This window comes from Hoplias malabaricus, chromosome 8 (genome assembly GCF_029633855.1).
Source record: "Hoplias malabaricus isolate fHopMal1 chromosome 8, fHopMal1.hap1, whole genome shotgun sequence".
Taxonomy (NCBI): Eukaryota; Metazoa; Chordata; class Actinopteri; order Characiformes; family Erythrinidae; genus Hoplias; species Hoplias malabaricus.
In genome coordinates this window covers 17,695,371-17,711,237 of record NC_089807.1, presented here as the reverse complement: position 1 = coordinate 17,711,237, position 15,867 = coordinate 17,695,371, and the positions used below count along the sequence as shown (strand labels likewise).

Sequence of the window (15,867 nt, the reverse complement as noted above, 5' to 3'; positions counted from 1 at the left end):
TACACAGTAGGAGGTGTATGTCTGTGTGGGTATGAATGGGCGTAGGAGTGAGTTAGGGGGACATATTTGATTAGTCAAAACCCACCCCATCCATCCATCCATCCATTATCTGTAACCGCTTATCCAATTCAGGGTCGCGGGGGGTCCAGAGCCCACCCGGAACCATCGGGCGCAAGGCGGGAATACACCCTGGAGGGGACGCCAGTCCTTCACAGGGCAACACAGACACACACACGGACACTTTCGAGTCGCCAATCCAACTGCAACGTGTGTTTTTGGACTGTGGAAGGAAACCCACGGGGACACGGGGAGAACACACCAACTCCTCACAGACAGTCACCCGGAGCTGGAATCGAACCCACAACCTCCAGGCCCCTGGAGCTGTGTGACTGCGACACTACCTGCTGTGCCACCGTGCCGCCCCAAAACCCACCCCATACCCTATAAATTGATTCCTATGTAGATAAGGCAGTAAAATAATGCATTAATGATGTGGATCAACATTTGATTAACATTAACCTTAGACAGTCAGGCCGTGTCCCAAAAATCTTACCATGGAACTTTACATACTACACTATAGAGCATTGCTAATCGTTGTATATTATTATTATTATTATGGTTGTATATTATTTTATGCACACTATTCAGTGGAGCAGTGTGCAGTTTGGGACACAGCCAGAGACTAACGTTAAGTTGCTGCCTGTTAAGAGCGCTTTCTCAGAATCTGAACACAGCTAATTTAAACGTTAACTAACTCTCGGATACTTTGTGTCCCCCATTTTTCAGTGACTAGGACCACCACAGAGCAGGTATTATTTAAATGACTTTAAATGGACTGAGTGTTTAGGTATTTTTCTCATACAGTACCAAGAGCCTACATTTATGAACGAGGAGAGTCCATTAAATTTTATACCCACAATACCACTTTGACAACCTATCTACCTATGAGTTAATTGGCTATTTTTAATAAAATGTGGGAGCACCTCAAACACAACATTAAGCATGGTGAGCTTTCCTTTGACCTCTGTACCAGTGACTGTTGTCCTCACTTATAGCATGGTTCCTAAGGATTAAATACAGTAAATTCCCTTACATATCTGTCAGAATATTTATAAAATGTATATATAGTGTTTGGGCACATGATATACTCACGTTTGTGTTGGGTCTGTTTGGTTGTTTTTTATTAAAGCACATTTTGTTCAAATGAGTGGGAGATTTAAGGTTCTTGACGTTTTTTACTTTCCACAGCGTGTACAGAGTATATTACGATTATGATACACTAACTGTGTATTATACAGTAATATTAGAAGTTAGAGGAGGGTTCAGTTTTGGGCTAATTGTTATTTTTAGGGGAGCATGGGCAAAGAATCATGAGCCTGATGCTAGCCACTGCAGAGAGGAATGTGCTGAGAAGGGGGCAGCACTGACACCACACCCCAGCCTGCAGTTGCTGTTGCATTCCTGCTGGCTACCAAGCTGTCACGGGACACCTCCTGCTTTCCGATTTCACCCACTTTCCCATAATCTGCCTAACTTGTACTTCATCTCTTCATGCTCAGCTATAAACAGATACCAATGAGCATTTTACTTTGATTTGTTTATATTTGCACATTAGTTTTAGACCTGTCTATTACTACCATGTACCAGACATCTGACTTCACAGAATACCAAAATATTTAATAGCAAATATAAAATATAATTTAAAGTGAATTAGACATAAAGAATAATAATGCACTGCATTTTCTCATTATTTAACATAAGACTTTCATTAACATTCTAAAAATCTTGTCCAACATCTCAACAGTGATGTGTCAGTGTTGTGAGTGCTGTGAAGGAGTCAATTTTCACTTCCATGAAAATTAACTCCAATCGTGTTCAATTTTTTTTATATTAGATTTTCACTTTTTTTAAAAATTCAGATTGTGACAATTTTAGTGAATTCACAATTAGGGTAATATCCTCTCTAGCCACTGAACAAAAACACAATGCTTTTAGAGTAATAATTTGCAGCTGGTCCCTAAAGAGACAATAAACAGGTTCATGATAGTGGTGACAAACATCTAAGAGGGTAGCAGCAGTAAAGGTTTCATCTGTGTAAGGCTTCATTAATAAAACATCAGATACCTATGACTTGGCAAGGATTACAGATTGTGTACTGCTAGATGTTTTGTGCCAACCTGAAGAGACAGATCAGGATCTATTTTGTTTACAGGAGAAATCAGGGTAGGTGATCGTTCTTTGTTTTCAGGCCATGTTTATGCTCCAGCTGTTTTGGTTCACACCATGTCCTACTGACTAGCCCCTCCTCTGTCACTTCAGAGGTTATGACCTCTACTCGGTCACTTCAGAGGTTTCTATGACCAAGCCACGTTTCAGCAAAATGTTTGGTACAAAAAAAAAGAACCAACCCTATCAGCGGAAAGGATATGTGCCCCTCCTTCTGAGGGGCTCGGTATATGTCGACTATTGGCTGGTGAACAACACTCCTCAATTTGCTTGGTGGCCTATCAGACTATCAGAGACACACCAGGTATAACTAGGAAGCCTAAGAGTCCGTTATGTTTGCTAATGTTAGCATGATGCCAAGAGTGCGGAAATTCCAGGAATAGCTATAAATGCATTTATAAATCTGGGCAGATATGTTTCATCTTACATAACTGAAAAAACTAAGGCAAAACCTTCCCATACAACATGCCTGATTTTAAATTGTTGTTATATTTTTGATAAACAGTAATAAATAATGTACTATGGAGCTGGTTTTAGTCAGTAAACATGTACACACTGTGCAGGACTGTCATAATCGACCTTGGACTTTAGAAACATGAAACTGCTGTTTACAATCTAAGTATTTGTTCATTTATTTCAAGCTGTGTAGTGAGGGTTATTGGCAGTGACATCAGAGTGACCACAGTGACATCAGAGACCATTAGTAATTAATTCTGGTTTGAAAGTAGCATTAATAACAATTCCTTACATACAGACACAGTATTTACAGCATTTTTAAATCATTAGTTATAAAATTTTCTTTAAGTATATTTCTCAATTGCTTAATAAGCTGTAAATTTATAAATTAAAAGTTACAAAAATACAGAAAATTATTATTATTATTAGCAGGAGAATAATTGCATTTATAAAAAGTATTTAATTTAAGCCTCTTACCACACCAGTTTTTCAGTTCAAACAAGTTCAAACTTCCTTTAGGTTTATTTTCTAAGATTCCATATCACTCCAGGGTAAAGTTGAAGGAAATGCTGCACTTTGAATCATATGTCAGCATAATCATACATGTTGAGCATAGCAAACTGTAACTAAAATCACGGATTTCAGATTTGCAAACTGTAACACAGCAGTTTAGTTCTTATTTAATATGTGTAAATATGTAAACACAGACATTTATTCATTGTCTGTTGGAGCCTAGCTGAAATCATTGGGCACAAGGCAAGAACACACCCTGGATGGGGCGCCAGCCCATCGCAGGGCGATACACATTCACCCACACACTCACAGCTATTGACTCTTTATGAATAGTCAATCCATATAGTAACGTGTGTTTTTGGACCATGTGGGGAAACCAGAGCACCCCAGTGAACTTCACCAAACTCTTTACAGTCACCTTGAGCGAGGCTTGAACTAACAACTCACAAGCTGTGTAACCGCGACACTACCAGTTGTGCCTCCGTGCCACCCTAAAAGTGGAAACTTTAATTAAAAATGGTAAACAACTGAAAGGTATAGATGTTTTTAATACTTACAAAACATTAATATTTCACACATTTGAATTTGTGTCAACAGGCAGTAATTTAAAATAATACACCTTGAAAAAACCTCCAACAGTTTAGCAGGAACACCTAGGATGTGAAGCATAAGGACACACTTGGGACCCTTCACCAATCCACCAATCATACTTAAGTTTGACAGTTAAGCAAGTGAAATATTGGCAAGGCCATAGCACTGATATGGTTATCTTTCTACTCAGTGCAATTTTGTCTATTGTAGAAAAAAATGGCCTCTGTCAGTCATTAACTTCTTGCTTTAACGTCCAGTTTTCCACCCACCTATAATCTGGCATTGCTTGTGTTACTTAGTGGCAGAGATGAATGTTTTATATACATGCATGAGGCCAAATCAAACAGTGATGTACCATTCCAGGTGCAGATCAGTGTCAGTTTGTGCCTTTAAGCCAAAGTTCAAAGATCAACCAGCTTTATTTGGTGGATGGATGATCTTTTAATGCACTGCATTTTAAAGCCAGTTGTTCACAACCAAAATAAATCTTGCAGGAGTGTCATGGCTACTGGTAAGAACTTATGATCTGACATATGGCCACAGTGACATGATCTGACATAACACCACAGTGTATATACAACGTTACAGCTGCTCCTGCAGAGGTTTGCTCACATTTAGAACTTTTATTTTTATTTTTATTAATTATTTAATTTATTTATTTTAACCTTTAATTCCACCAGGCAAGTCATTAAGAACATGTTCTAGAACTGCATATAATATAATATTACATTGCATATAATCATTCATATTACAAGATACCTGTTACATACATAGCCTGCTATGCATATTAAACTAAACCTGTTACACCAAGTTGTATTTCATACAATTAGTCTTTTACATGAATTGCAAAAAATTCCCATTCTTTTCTTCTAGGCATGACACACACAGTTTCACCAATATCATTATTATTTTTATTTACAACAAGAAAATATAAGGATTAGCTCTTATTTGTCTCACATTCTTCTCAGTGCATAGTGGCATGCATTGTCCACTGAGACAGTATGTCCTTCCTGGTGTCATGCCATATGTTCTCTGGCAGTATATGCATGCCCTCCTTACTATAGCAATGAGTGTGCACAACATTTTTAACACTGGAAATTGTATCTGAATTTAAGAAAAAAAATACTGTATTTCAGCATTTGCTGCCATGTTTGCATAACTGATACAGAATAGTCCTGAATATTACACCATAAGGACATTCCAATTACTCATGTTTTATGTGTGTACAAAATGAAAAATATTGGTCAACATTACATTGCCATTACTAGACTCATTCTTACTGCACAGTCAAAAACTTTCTGCCCAAAACCAATCCACCAATCAAATGATCAAAAAGCTGTAAGGGTTCACCCCACCCCCCTAACTGTTCACATTTTAAATCATGTCTTACAATCAGCTTTTCTGTGTGCACAAATGACATAACAGCATTCACAACATCTCCCATTTGTTTTCTACTGGGTTTAGTACAGATACTGTACAGTATTTATTAATCATCAAAGCTGCAAACAGTTAGCATGTACACTTAAAGTGCCTCAGTGATCTTAAGATGCACATTTGTGCACTATAAGTTACACTACATTTAGTTTTTTAGGGGGGAAAGATCATACTTAGTATCATTTTTCGTAAGTACAATTTTAAGAAGAAAAAAAATTAAAAGCTCAGAATCAACACAGAGAATACGGAGTGGTTTTACATTAGAATATGCTAACTACACACACTAAAGGCTTACCCAGAGTGACACTAACCCAGTGACAATTATGGTTAATTCTGGTCAGAGTGAGTAGGACTTAATAAACTTTATATACTGTAAACAACATAAGTTCAGACTGACACACTGAACCTGACAGGTCCTAGCTCAAAGCTGTGTCCACATATCCTAGGATGGCCCTCAACCCACAAAAGAGTTAGACCATGAAGGGTTAAAAGGGTGCTTCTGTAACTTTGAATCCCCTCCCTCCAACAACTCCCCCTGGAATGGCCAGCCCCAATGGTTCACATGATGCATATGTATGTGTGTGTGTGTGTGTGTGTGTGTGAGAGAGAGAGAGAGAGAGAGAGAGTTTCTCCCAGCCATATATAGGAGTATGTTTGGTTAGAGAGCTGTTGATAATCAGTGATCTGACTGCAAATCTCCCTCTCCCTCTTTGTCTCTCCTTCCCCTCGTGGTCTTACACACAGTCAGTGAGGAATATAAAGGAAACAGCACTCTTGTCCTTATTCAGCTGCTGTTGGAGAGCATTAGAAAGAGGTAGATTAATTGTATCCCTAGTTAATTTTGGGCTCTCAGAATCACCTTGAAAAAACATGGAAGGACTGAATGACTTTCCTGATGACGGCTCCTTCATGTTCACCTCAGAGTCAGTGGGAGAAGGGCATCCGGGTAAGTCTTCACTTCTATCTTTTCTGAGTTAATTGCAGTGAGAATGCCTTTAAAGTGTTTGATCTACACAGTGCTATACTGTTTAGTATTGTGAGCAGTAATAATGTCTGTAGTGAAACTGACAGAGTCTTTCTATCAACACATTCACAGTTTTCTTAATCTGTGTAGTCCCATACAAGCAGTTCCAGTGGCTAGCTGCTGACACAGCACTCTGCTTGCCTCATCAAGTGCTTATAGAGAGGTCTGAGTCTGAGTGGCAAGACTGACGGGATTGATCCCCCTGGTTAAATCTCTAGGCAGATATTTGGGGGATAATGTAATTAACCTCTTAAAAACCTAGGAATATTAGATTCTACGTTTAAATATTTGGTAATTACACTGAAAAAAAGGTTATGGTATAGTTAGGGTATAGTTAAAACTGTGTAAACGTCTGATCCTGGCTAATTACTGACTTACACAGGACAGTTGTATGTACAAAAATGTAATTCAAAATAATCATAATTAAACACTGAGCCATATCATGCAGAAAAACTCAGGTGACATATGGTTGGTTTCGGAAGCAGTCAAAGACAGGTGGCTCATGCTTAAAGTGAAAACACATTCATGCTACTGCACACTCAGCTGGAATTTCATTCAGTGAGTACAACTGCAGTGCTCATAGTCCAGACTTATATTACACACTTTTACACGTAGAGTCTCTGAAGAGATATTTGAACTGCAGAAAACACTTCAGCATGTACTCATGTTATAGAAATAGCACATTCCCCGCAGGGCAACTGCAATTTCAAAATACAAAAAGCCAGATTCGATGGTCACATGACTGAGCATTTGAGCCTGCTTCAAAGAATCAAGAGTTATATTGATAAATTTGTTATGTTTACTGAGAAAAACCTTTGTTTTTCTTGTGTGGGAATTTGCCAGATTTCACATTTCTTATCTAAGGTTTGCTCACAGTGCAAGGCCAGCACAGTTCAAAAACAGGTAAAATGATTGACGTCCACCATTGCCCAAGGGGATACGTAACATTTTCACCAAAATCATTTAATAAGCTCCATTAAAAACTTTTTAACATTAAACCAGTCATGCCAAGTTAGAACTCTAAAACAGAAGTATTTAAAAAATGCTTGCTCATAGACCTCTGCTTTTTTCAGTCAACCTTTGACACTAAATCAATAAGGCATAATAAGGGTCATTGACTTGGGAGAAAAATGCATATCCCATACATTTTCTTTTTGGTTGAGTTTTAGACATGCAGCATGGCTTTTCAACTCAGCTGAACTGATGTGCAGGCCTTAGAGGTCAAAGAGGCTTGTTATTGTTAGTGTTGTTTCTGATGTAACTCACATAAGTTGTTGCCTCAGTGCAGAACAGGATAAAGTGTGTAAGCAAAGGGTATTGTTCTGCTGTGGCATCTCTTTACTGGGGCACTTTTGTGTGGTTAAAGCAGAATTTGACAGCCACACTGTGAACGTGATTAAAGGGTAAGCTTTTCTTTGTTTTCATTTTGTAATTCCTCTCTGAATAGTTTTTTTTTTCCTTTTTTTTGTGATCATATTTTGCCTCACAGCTCCAAGCACTTTTCAGTTCAACTCTTGATTCAGTTCAGTCTCCACCTCAGGTTACTGCCCGTGAGGGTGTGTTCCATTGGTCTGGTTCCTCGACTTGTAATTTGTAACAGTTGATGTCAGAAATTGACTCTAATTATAATTCAGTACAAAAGCAGCATCCAGGAATGCATAGACATTTAGCAAAATAATAATAATAATAATAATAATAATAATAATAATAATAATAATAGTAGTAGTTTGGTGTATTCTCCCTGTGTTCGTGTGGGTTTCCTCCGGGTGCTCCGGTTTCCTCCCATGGTCCAAAAAACACACGTTGGTAGGTGGATTGGTGACTCAAAAGTGTCCGTAGGTGTGAGTGTGTGTTAATGTGTGTGTGTTGCACTGTGAAGAACTGGTGCCCCCTCCAGAGTGTGTTTCTCCCTTGTGCCCAATGATTCCAGGTAGGCTCTGGACCCACCGTGACCCTGAACTGGATAAGCGCTTATAGATAATGAGATGAGATGAGATAATAATAAATAGGACCTACACTTTGACAAATGTGTTAAAATGTTTAAAAACACGTCCTCATAAAAAAATTGGGATTTTGGATATTTCAAGGAATCTGGCGAAAATTCAGCAAGAGCAAAAACGCAAGTCTTAACTGAATAACTGTGATCTCTGATCCCACAGACGGCACTGCATGAAAAAACATAATTCATAATTCATAATTCAATTCTTGGAGTTAGAGAAGAATAACAACTGTAGCAGTAACAAGTCCAAAAGCCAGGGTCAGTCATAATATGAGAGTCTATCTTACACTTCTGTGATAGCACAATTCACACTAAATCATATAAAAAATACTGACTTCAAGAAGACAATTTTTTCCATTTCCTATGTATATTCCAATCCCATTAAATTTAAGCACTGCAAAGGTATGATTGGGAAAGACAGGGGTTATGCTCTGGACTGTGGTGTGTCTATAATCTGGACAGTTCAGAATGTGGCATATTTTGACACACAAAAACAACAAGAGGGAGAATGAGACAAAATTATACTCGAAATGTTTCATCACTTGGACTTCAGTCCCTAATTCGTTTTATATATTTGTATTGAAAATATATCATTTATGTGTACTTTCCATACTGTTGTATCGTTTTGTAATTTGGTGTTTGTTGATCCTGGAATAAGATTTTTGTTCACACATTTGATTAATTTGTTCTCTTTGCTCTTACGCAGATAAGATTTGTGACCAAATCAGTGATGCTGTTCTTGATGCACATTTAAAGCATGACCCTGATGCCAAGGTGGCCTGCGGTAAGTTTAGAGTGCTGTAATGTTACAATCCTGTTACTGATTTTCATATTCATTCTTATGAAGCCAGTTCTATTTTTTGTAAGGTCTTTAAACAGGGCAAAATATAAAATAAATTATAAACATAGGTCAAAATACATGTCACCATGTAAATAATTGTACATTACAATTTTAAGCAGACCTGTTTACCATCTATTACATGCAGACTATTCTTTTCTTGACCCAGCCTTGATATATTTGTCTGCTGTCTTTTTGTACTGTCGATGCATTTCTGGTTGTGTTTATTCTCAATCATAGAGACTGTATGTAAGACTGGTATGGTTCTTTTGTGTGGTGAGATCACATCCCGGGCGAATGTGGACTACCAGAAAGTTGTAAGGGACACCATCAAGCACATTGGATATGACAACTCCGACAAAGGTAAGAACACATGCATAAAAGCATATATATATATATATATATATATATATATATATATATATATATATATATATATATATATATATAGGTATTATCTTCAATCACACCTGTATTTTCTCTTCATTTTTTAGGCTTTGACTATAAGACCTGTAATGTATTGGTGGCTCTTGAGCAGCAGTCTCCTGATATTGCACAGGGAGTCCATGTTGACAGAAATGAGGAGGACATTGGAGCTGGAGACCAGGTATTAACTCAATGAACAAGATTAATATAAGAGTGAATAGTAAAGGATGGTTAATTAACTACAACGAAAATTAACTATATTCCTTCCTCTCTGGCAGGGTCTGATGTTTGGTTATGCCACCGATGAGACAGAAGAGTGCATGCCACTAACTATTGTACTTGCCCACAAACTTAATTCCAAGATGGCTGAGCTCCGTCGTGATGGCACCATTCCTTGGCTCCGTCCAGACTCAAAAACACAGGTGAGACAACGATAAAACATTCACACAATGATAAATGTAAATCATATTTAAAGTTCACTTAAAGCTAAAATGTCCAGGCTTTAAGGTCCTGACTAAAATTGACCATGTGTTTCAACATTTTTTAATTCTTTGTGGTCTTCACACTTCTCTGTTGGCTAATAGATGCAATCTCCATTGAGTAAGATCAAAAGCATATTTTTACGCCCAGAGATAAAAAGGACTCTCAAAATGATATCCAGGGCAGGTTGGAAAATGCTGCGCAATTTCAGTCTAGCCTTTACAACATTGCAGCTTCTCGCATTACTACCCTCTCTAGAAGGCTAAACTTTCCCAATTGTAACATACGGGTGACATATTACAGGAAACACAGTCTAAAAAATATTTAAAATATGTAACTTATGGACACACCCAAACAAAGTCCATGCACCAAAGCACATATTCTAGAAAATGACTTGTGCTGGAAGTATGAGGCATTATTCTTCCAAACCACAGTCACACACTTGTTGTTTCTTGATTGTGGTGGACATCAGTGTCTAACACAGTGGTGAATATCCTCCACAGTTGTTTAATTGGGATGAGATCTGATGGTCCAGAAGACTGTGTTTTTATAGACTTATAGAAAACTATAATGTTTTCCTCCATATCAATGGAAGCTTCTCACATATGCAGGTCACCCTTGCTATTTTCACAGGTGCACCGCATACACGGCACACCATGAGAGATGTTGGCTTTTACACCTATTACTGATAATGGTCTGGCTAGTCCCTTTCATCATTAGCATGGAATACACAACATCAGTTTTTTTCCTCTGATGACAGCACACATTTGTACTTCTTTAGAACATCTGAGATGAACTTGAGCCAAGAGAACACATTAGCAGTTTCATATAAAATTGATATTTCAGGTTGATTCAGGTTGCTTTTATTGATGAAGTGGCAAACTTTGTAAGATGACAACAGTTTTTTGAAGTGCTCTCAAGCCCATGTGGTTATATTCAACACTGCAGCACGATATGCAGTGCTATCTGAGGGCTCGAATGCCACATTCATCTAAAATTAGTCCAGCCTTACTCTACATGGACTGGTAATTCTCCAGATTTATTGAATAATTTCACAGCATTTATCACAGTACTGCAAAATGTTCTGATTAAACTTTTTCATAATTCTTTCATTAAGTTCAGCATACAGTATTGAGCAACCAAAGACATAGCCTTTGGGGAATGCTCCTTTTATACCATATATATATACACTTGCTTATAGTGTAATGCTTCAAAACAGTGTTAAATGAATCTTCACATGGACTTTTGACACTTATTTTTCCCATTCCAGAATTTTTGGAGTGTGTTGCAGGTATCAAATGCTAAATGCTTTACAGCACAAAATCGAATTAGTCAGTGAATACTTTGGAAATGTTAGAAGACTGATAGGTGCAAGAAAAAAAGCTGATTTAGAATGACCTTTCCCTCTAAGACAAGTGGACTCCATCATAACAAATCCAAAAGCCCCTCATTCATGCTCCCTGTAGATGTCAAGCCTAGGCCTGAACTGACCTCTTGATTTTATGACACATTCACTAGCCCATTTGTATGCTCGTACGGTAGAGGTACATTAAAGGTCACTAAAGGTACAAACAGTGTAAATGTACCTTTAAAAATACAAGTGGTTTTGAAGTCCACTTCCAGTTTTTCTGACAGTTTAGTGAATTAATTTATCTGACCATCTCTGTAGTCAAGTGCCTATGGACTTATGGTCCGTAACCTGCACTGCAATCTACTACTACTATAAAATCTGACTCTACATAGTCATAATTTGACTATTCTTAATGCTCACACATTAAGAATTAAAACTAAAATAAGCCTCTTTTGTGTATGCCTGTAGGTCACTGTGCACTACAAGCAAGAGAATGGAGCAGTGATCCCACTGCGTGTACACACTGTGGTCATCTCAGTGCAACATGATGATCTCATCTCACTGGAGGAACAGCAGAGGATTCTGAAGGAGAAGGTCATCAAGGCTGTGGTGCCTGCCAGATATCTTGACGATAAGACTAGATATCACCTGCAACCTAGCGGTCGCTTTGTCATTGGAGGGCCTCAGGTGAGTTTTTGTTATGAACCATTTTTTTTATTTGTTTACTTGTTTGAATCACATTCAATATCTCATCAAGATTTAGCTTCATCTGGGACCTCACTTTTCACCGTTCATTAGGGAGATGCTGGGGTCACTGGAAGGAAAATTATTGTGGACACTTATGGTGGATGGGGTGCCCATGGTGGAGGGGCCTTCTCTGGAAAGGACTACACAAAGGTGGACCGCTCTGCAGCCTACGCTGCCCGCTGGGTAGCCAAGTCTTTAGTAAAGGCCAAGCTATGCAAAAGAGTGCTGGTGCAGGTGAGAAAATTTAGGCCATGAGACTGCTGAATGTGTTCTTGAAAAAAGTAAGAGCATGGCACTGTAGTAATCATAAAAGTGAGATGGTGTGTTCTAGTTTCAGGATGAAGATAAATGATACTCAGCAACAAATGGTAAGATCACTAAAGTTCATGCCTCGCTTGAATATTTTATTGAAAAACTGTATTTTTTCTTTTGCTGTTCAGGTATCATATGCTATTGGAGTGGCCCACCCCCTGTCTATCTCACTTTTCACGTATGGGTCTTCTGAGAAGTCAGAGAAAGAACTGCTTCATATTGTCAACAAGAACTTTGACCTTCGGCCTGGTGTCATTGTTAGGTAAATATACATGTTGTTATCTTCAACATGAATCAAATACAGGGGATAACAAGTTTTTATGAATATCCTTTTGGATTAAAAAATAAATGTTCAAAAAATATATCCAGGATGTTTGAAACACACTGTACAAAACACAAATACATAATACTCATATATCAATTAATTCTCTTATTTCTAAAAAATGAGCCAGTAATTTTTCAGCACTACATGAATTTGCTGATTTTCTGGTAAATTAAGTCAGATAGTAAACACTGAAACGTTAACTCTGTTCACAGGGATCTAAAATTGAAGAAGCCGATTTATCAGAGCACCGCCTGCTATGGTCATTTTGGCCGTTCAGAATTTTCCTGGGAGGTTCCCAAGATCCTTAAGTTTTAAATCAACACAAGCCAGTAGAAGTGCTTCCAGCAGACAACACAAAAAAACAGAGAGTGTTTTATCTGCTCCCGCCCATTTATGTAGGATTCCTCATCTGCACACTAGTGGACACTAATGTGTTTATCTGAGCCCATGGTGCATTTCTTCATCTATAGCACTCTGTTAATGGTGCTGCTTCACACATTATATTGTAATTTACCACAAAAATCCTGAAGCATAATTAGCCACCTGTCATTTTCACTGATAGTGTGTGCTATTGAAATGACTGCCTTTGAATCAAAACCACCATGTGGGATTGCTTACACTTTATGGGTAGGGCTCAACTGCAGGGAACAATTTCTTGCAACGCAAGAGCTTCAGGCGCAACTATCTTAAATACAGTCAGATCTTTAAAAAATGGGAATAAATGTCAAATTCTCAGTCTTATGTCTTAACTCCTTGTGCTGCAGCCAGTTCACACGTCAGGTCAGTTTTTGATTTCAAAGATGTACACCATAACCTGTTACAAATGGTCACAAGCAGAGTTTCATTGAACTGGGTGTTAATCCCTCCAGCCACAGTCTGAATCATTTCCTTACAATTGTGCTGCATTTTGCAAAAGTCCCTTTGCATCAATTCATCATTAAAAAATAATAAATAATTGAACACCCACACACATATCTACACACAAATCATGCCTTAGCACTGCATAATAATAAATTATTGTCATAAGTATCTCATAATTTTGAATGCATTATAACGAAAAGGAATGGGATCTCATTCACATAAGACAGAAAGGCATAATTTAGCAAGATGCTCATGCAGGACTTCTTAATTGTGAGACACCAAGTCATAATTATTGAAATATATGTATTATTACTAACAAATTGGCTATTTTTACAAGTGGGATTAACAGACTTTCATATCAGATTTTGTCTTCAGTGTTCACTTTATTTATCAGCAGCACAACTTCTCTGGAGCCTGATAGTTTTATTGTGTTTTTTGATTTCTTTTATTTCTTTAATTCATCCTTTTTGTAAATTTTGTTTGTAAAAAATGGATCTATGAATTATTAAATACCACGCTGTGAATAGTGGGCATGAACTGGTGGACCACTGTAAGCGTTGCATTATAAAGGCTATTTTAATGCTAAACACTGCAGGAAGCATACACCAGAAGAAATCATTTTGTGTGCCTTATTTCTTATAACGATTGCTTTTTATACCCTTTGGAAGGTATTAATGTTATTATAAAATGGTGCAATGGCGATAGTGCTAGATCGCATGAGTGAATATTGCCTGCCTGTTTACATGTATAGATCCACTGTGGTGAGAGACAACATCCTTCCATAGTATTACCATCTAAAGCCAAAACCATGCTGTAAGAATGAGGTGTGTCAGTCACAGTAGGACTCATCTCTTATCTGTGTCCTAGCATTCTACGAAAGGTGCTACTCTTTTTAGGAAATCTACAATCATTTTTGTTCTTCTCCAAGAAATGTGTCTTTGACAATCTGTGATCTGATCATGTAAATAATTGTGAATAATTAAACTATTGAAACAAATGTCACTTGTTCATTTATGCATTTACAGTACCCCTAACACAGTGGCAGATGCTGGTCTTTCAAGGAGGGGAAGCTCAATTTCGGCCTACATCATAAAATGTGTCGGTTTATTTATACATAAATTCTACCCTCTGTTCCTTTTCAAGAAAATGATCTGTGACCCTGTCGTACCAACAAGGCGTCTTTTCCAGGGACTTGACTAGTGTGTCAAGTGTGACTAATCAATGGCCAGCAGAGCTAGGCTGCTTAAACGGCCTTGGCCCATGTGAAATGTGTCCGCCTGTGAGTGTTTTGTGACGGTGGAGGGGCTCAGCAGCACCTGCGATAGAAGTCAGTCTCCAAACACAAGCAGCTACAAAAAACCCCACCAGAAATAGAAGCTCGATTTGTCGCTAGTCGTTTTTAACAAAGAAAATGCCGCTAAGAGGATTAAGAAAGTCTCTGGTTCAACTCAGAACAGAATGAAAATTTACTGCTCCCACGAATCTTTACACCAAAGGATCGCTGATTCGCTCATTTCGCTGTCAATCAAAAAGGGATTCAGCCTCAGACTAGTCATCCAATCATCATGCAGAAGCTGAGCGTCCGGTCCAGCCGAGGCCAGCCCACTGCCCCATAGGCCCCCAGAGACGCTGAGCGTCCGATGGGCGGGACAAAGCCCAGCATTTATCCAATGACTCGCCTTGTTTTGCTGCACTTCGCTGCTTCACTATTGAACTCTGTGGACGCTCAGTGTCCACACTGTTTAAAGCACTGTGAAGCTGCGGGAATGATTGAGAGGAAAGCCGTGTCTTTACCAGTGATAAGAAGCTGATTCTGAACAAAAGTTGAGTAGAATGTAGTAAAACTAGAATGTAGATTTTAAAAAGTAGCAAACTTATATACATTGGTTTAGAAAATTGTATTGATTTTTTCATCACTACATTATTAAATGCTTTTTAAAAACTCTTTTTAAACATGACTGGCAAAACTCAGAGCTGGTCAACATTTCATTTCTAATTAAACTGCCATTAAGCACAATTAATTTTTAAATAATTATTTTTTAAATCTAAAGAAGCAAGAAACATTTATGAAATAATTAAACTTCACACATTACCTCTGCATAATCCACTGAAACTTTACCATTATGTTGCCTTTCAAAAATGGATGCATATGCATCTAATTCCTAAGCATCTAAAAATTTTTGCTTCAAGCTGAATATTCACAGACTATGTTCATCCTTGAATTATGAAGAGACAATTCTACACTGAGTCTGACAGGATGCAGCTCTCAAGAACGCATTACTGC

General features: G+C 38.0%; 1 protein-coding gene across 1 annotated transcript; it reads left to right on the top strand.

The window, feature by feature from the left end:
- The first annotated feature begins 5,869 nt into the window (after positions 1–5,869).
- On the top strand, positions 5,870–14,572 carry mat1a (methionine adenosyltransferase 1A). Its single transcript, XM_066678874.1, has 9 exons — positions 5,870–6,166; positions 8,950–9,027; positions 9,322–9,444; positions 9,576–9,688; positions 9,786–9,929; positions 11,807–12,025; positions 12,137–12,319; positions 12,526–12,659; positions 12,935–14,572. The coding sequence occupies exons 1-9, from the start codon at positions 6,091–6,093 to the stop codon at positions 13,035–13,037; spliced, it is 1,173 nt and encodes a 390-aa protein (XP_066534971.1). The 5' UTR covers positions 5,870–6,090; the 3' UTR covers positions 13,038–14,572.
- Positions 14,573–15,867: the final 1,295 nt, after the last annotated feature.

Coding starts and splice junctions, on each gene's coding strand:
- mat1a (XM_066678874.1), top strand. CDS start 6,091: ATGGAAGGACTGAATGACTTTCCTGATGACGGCTCCTTCATGTTCACC. Junction 9,930..11,806: donor GTCCAGACTCAAAAACACAG/GTGAGACAACGA, acceptor GTATGCCTGTAG/GTCACTGTGCACTACAAGCA. Junction 12,320..12,525: donor GCAAAAGAGTGCTGGTGCAG/GTGAGAAAATTT, acceptor TTTGCTGTTCAG/GTATCATATGCTATTGGAGT.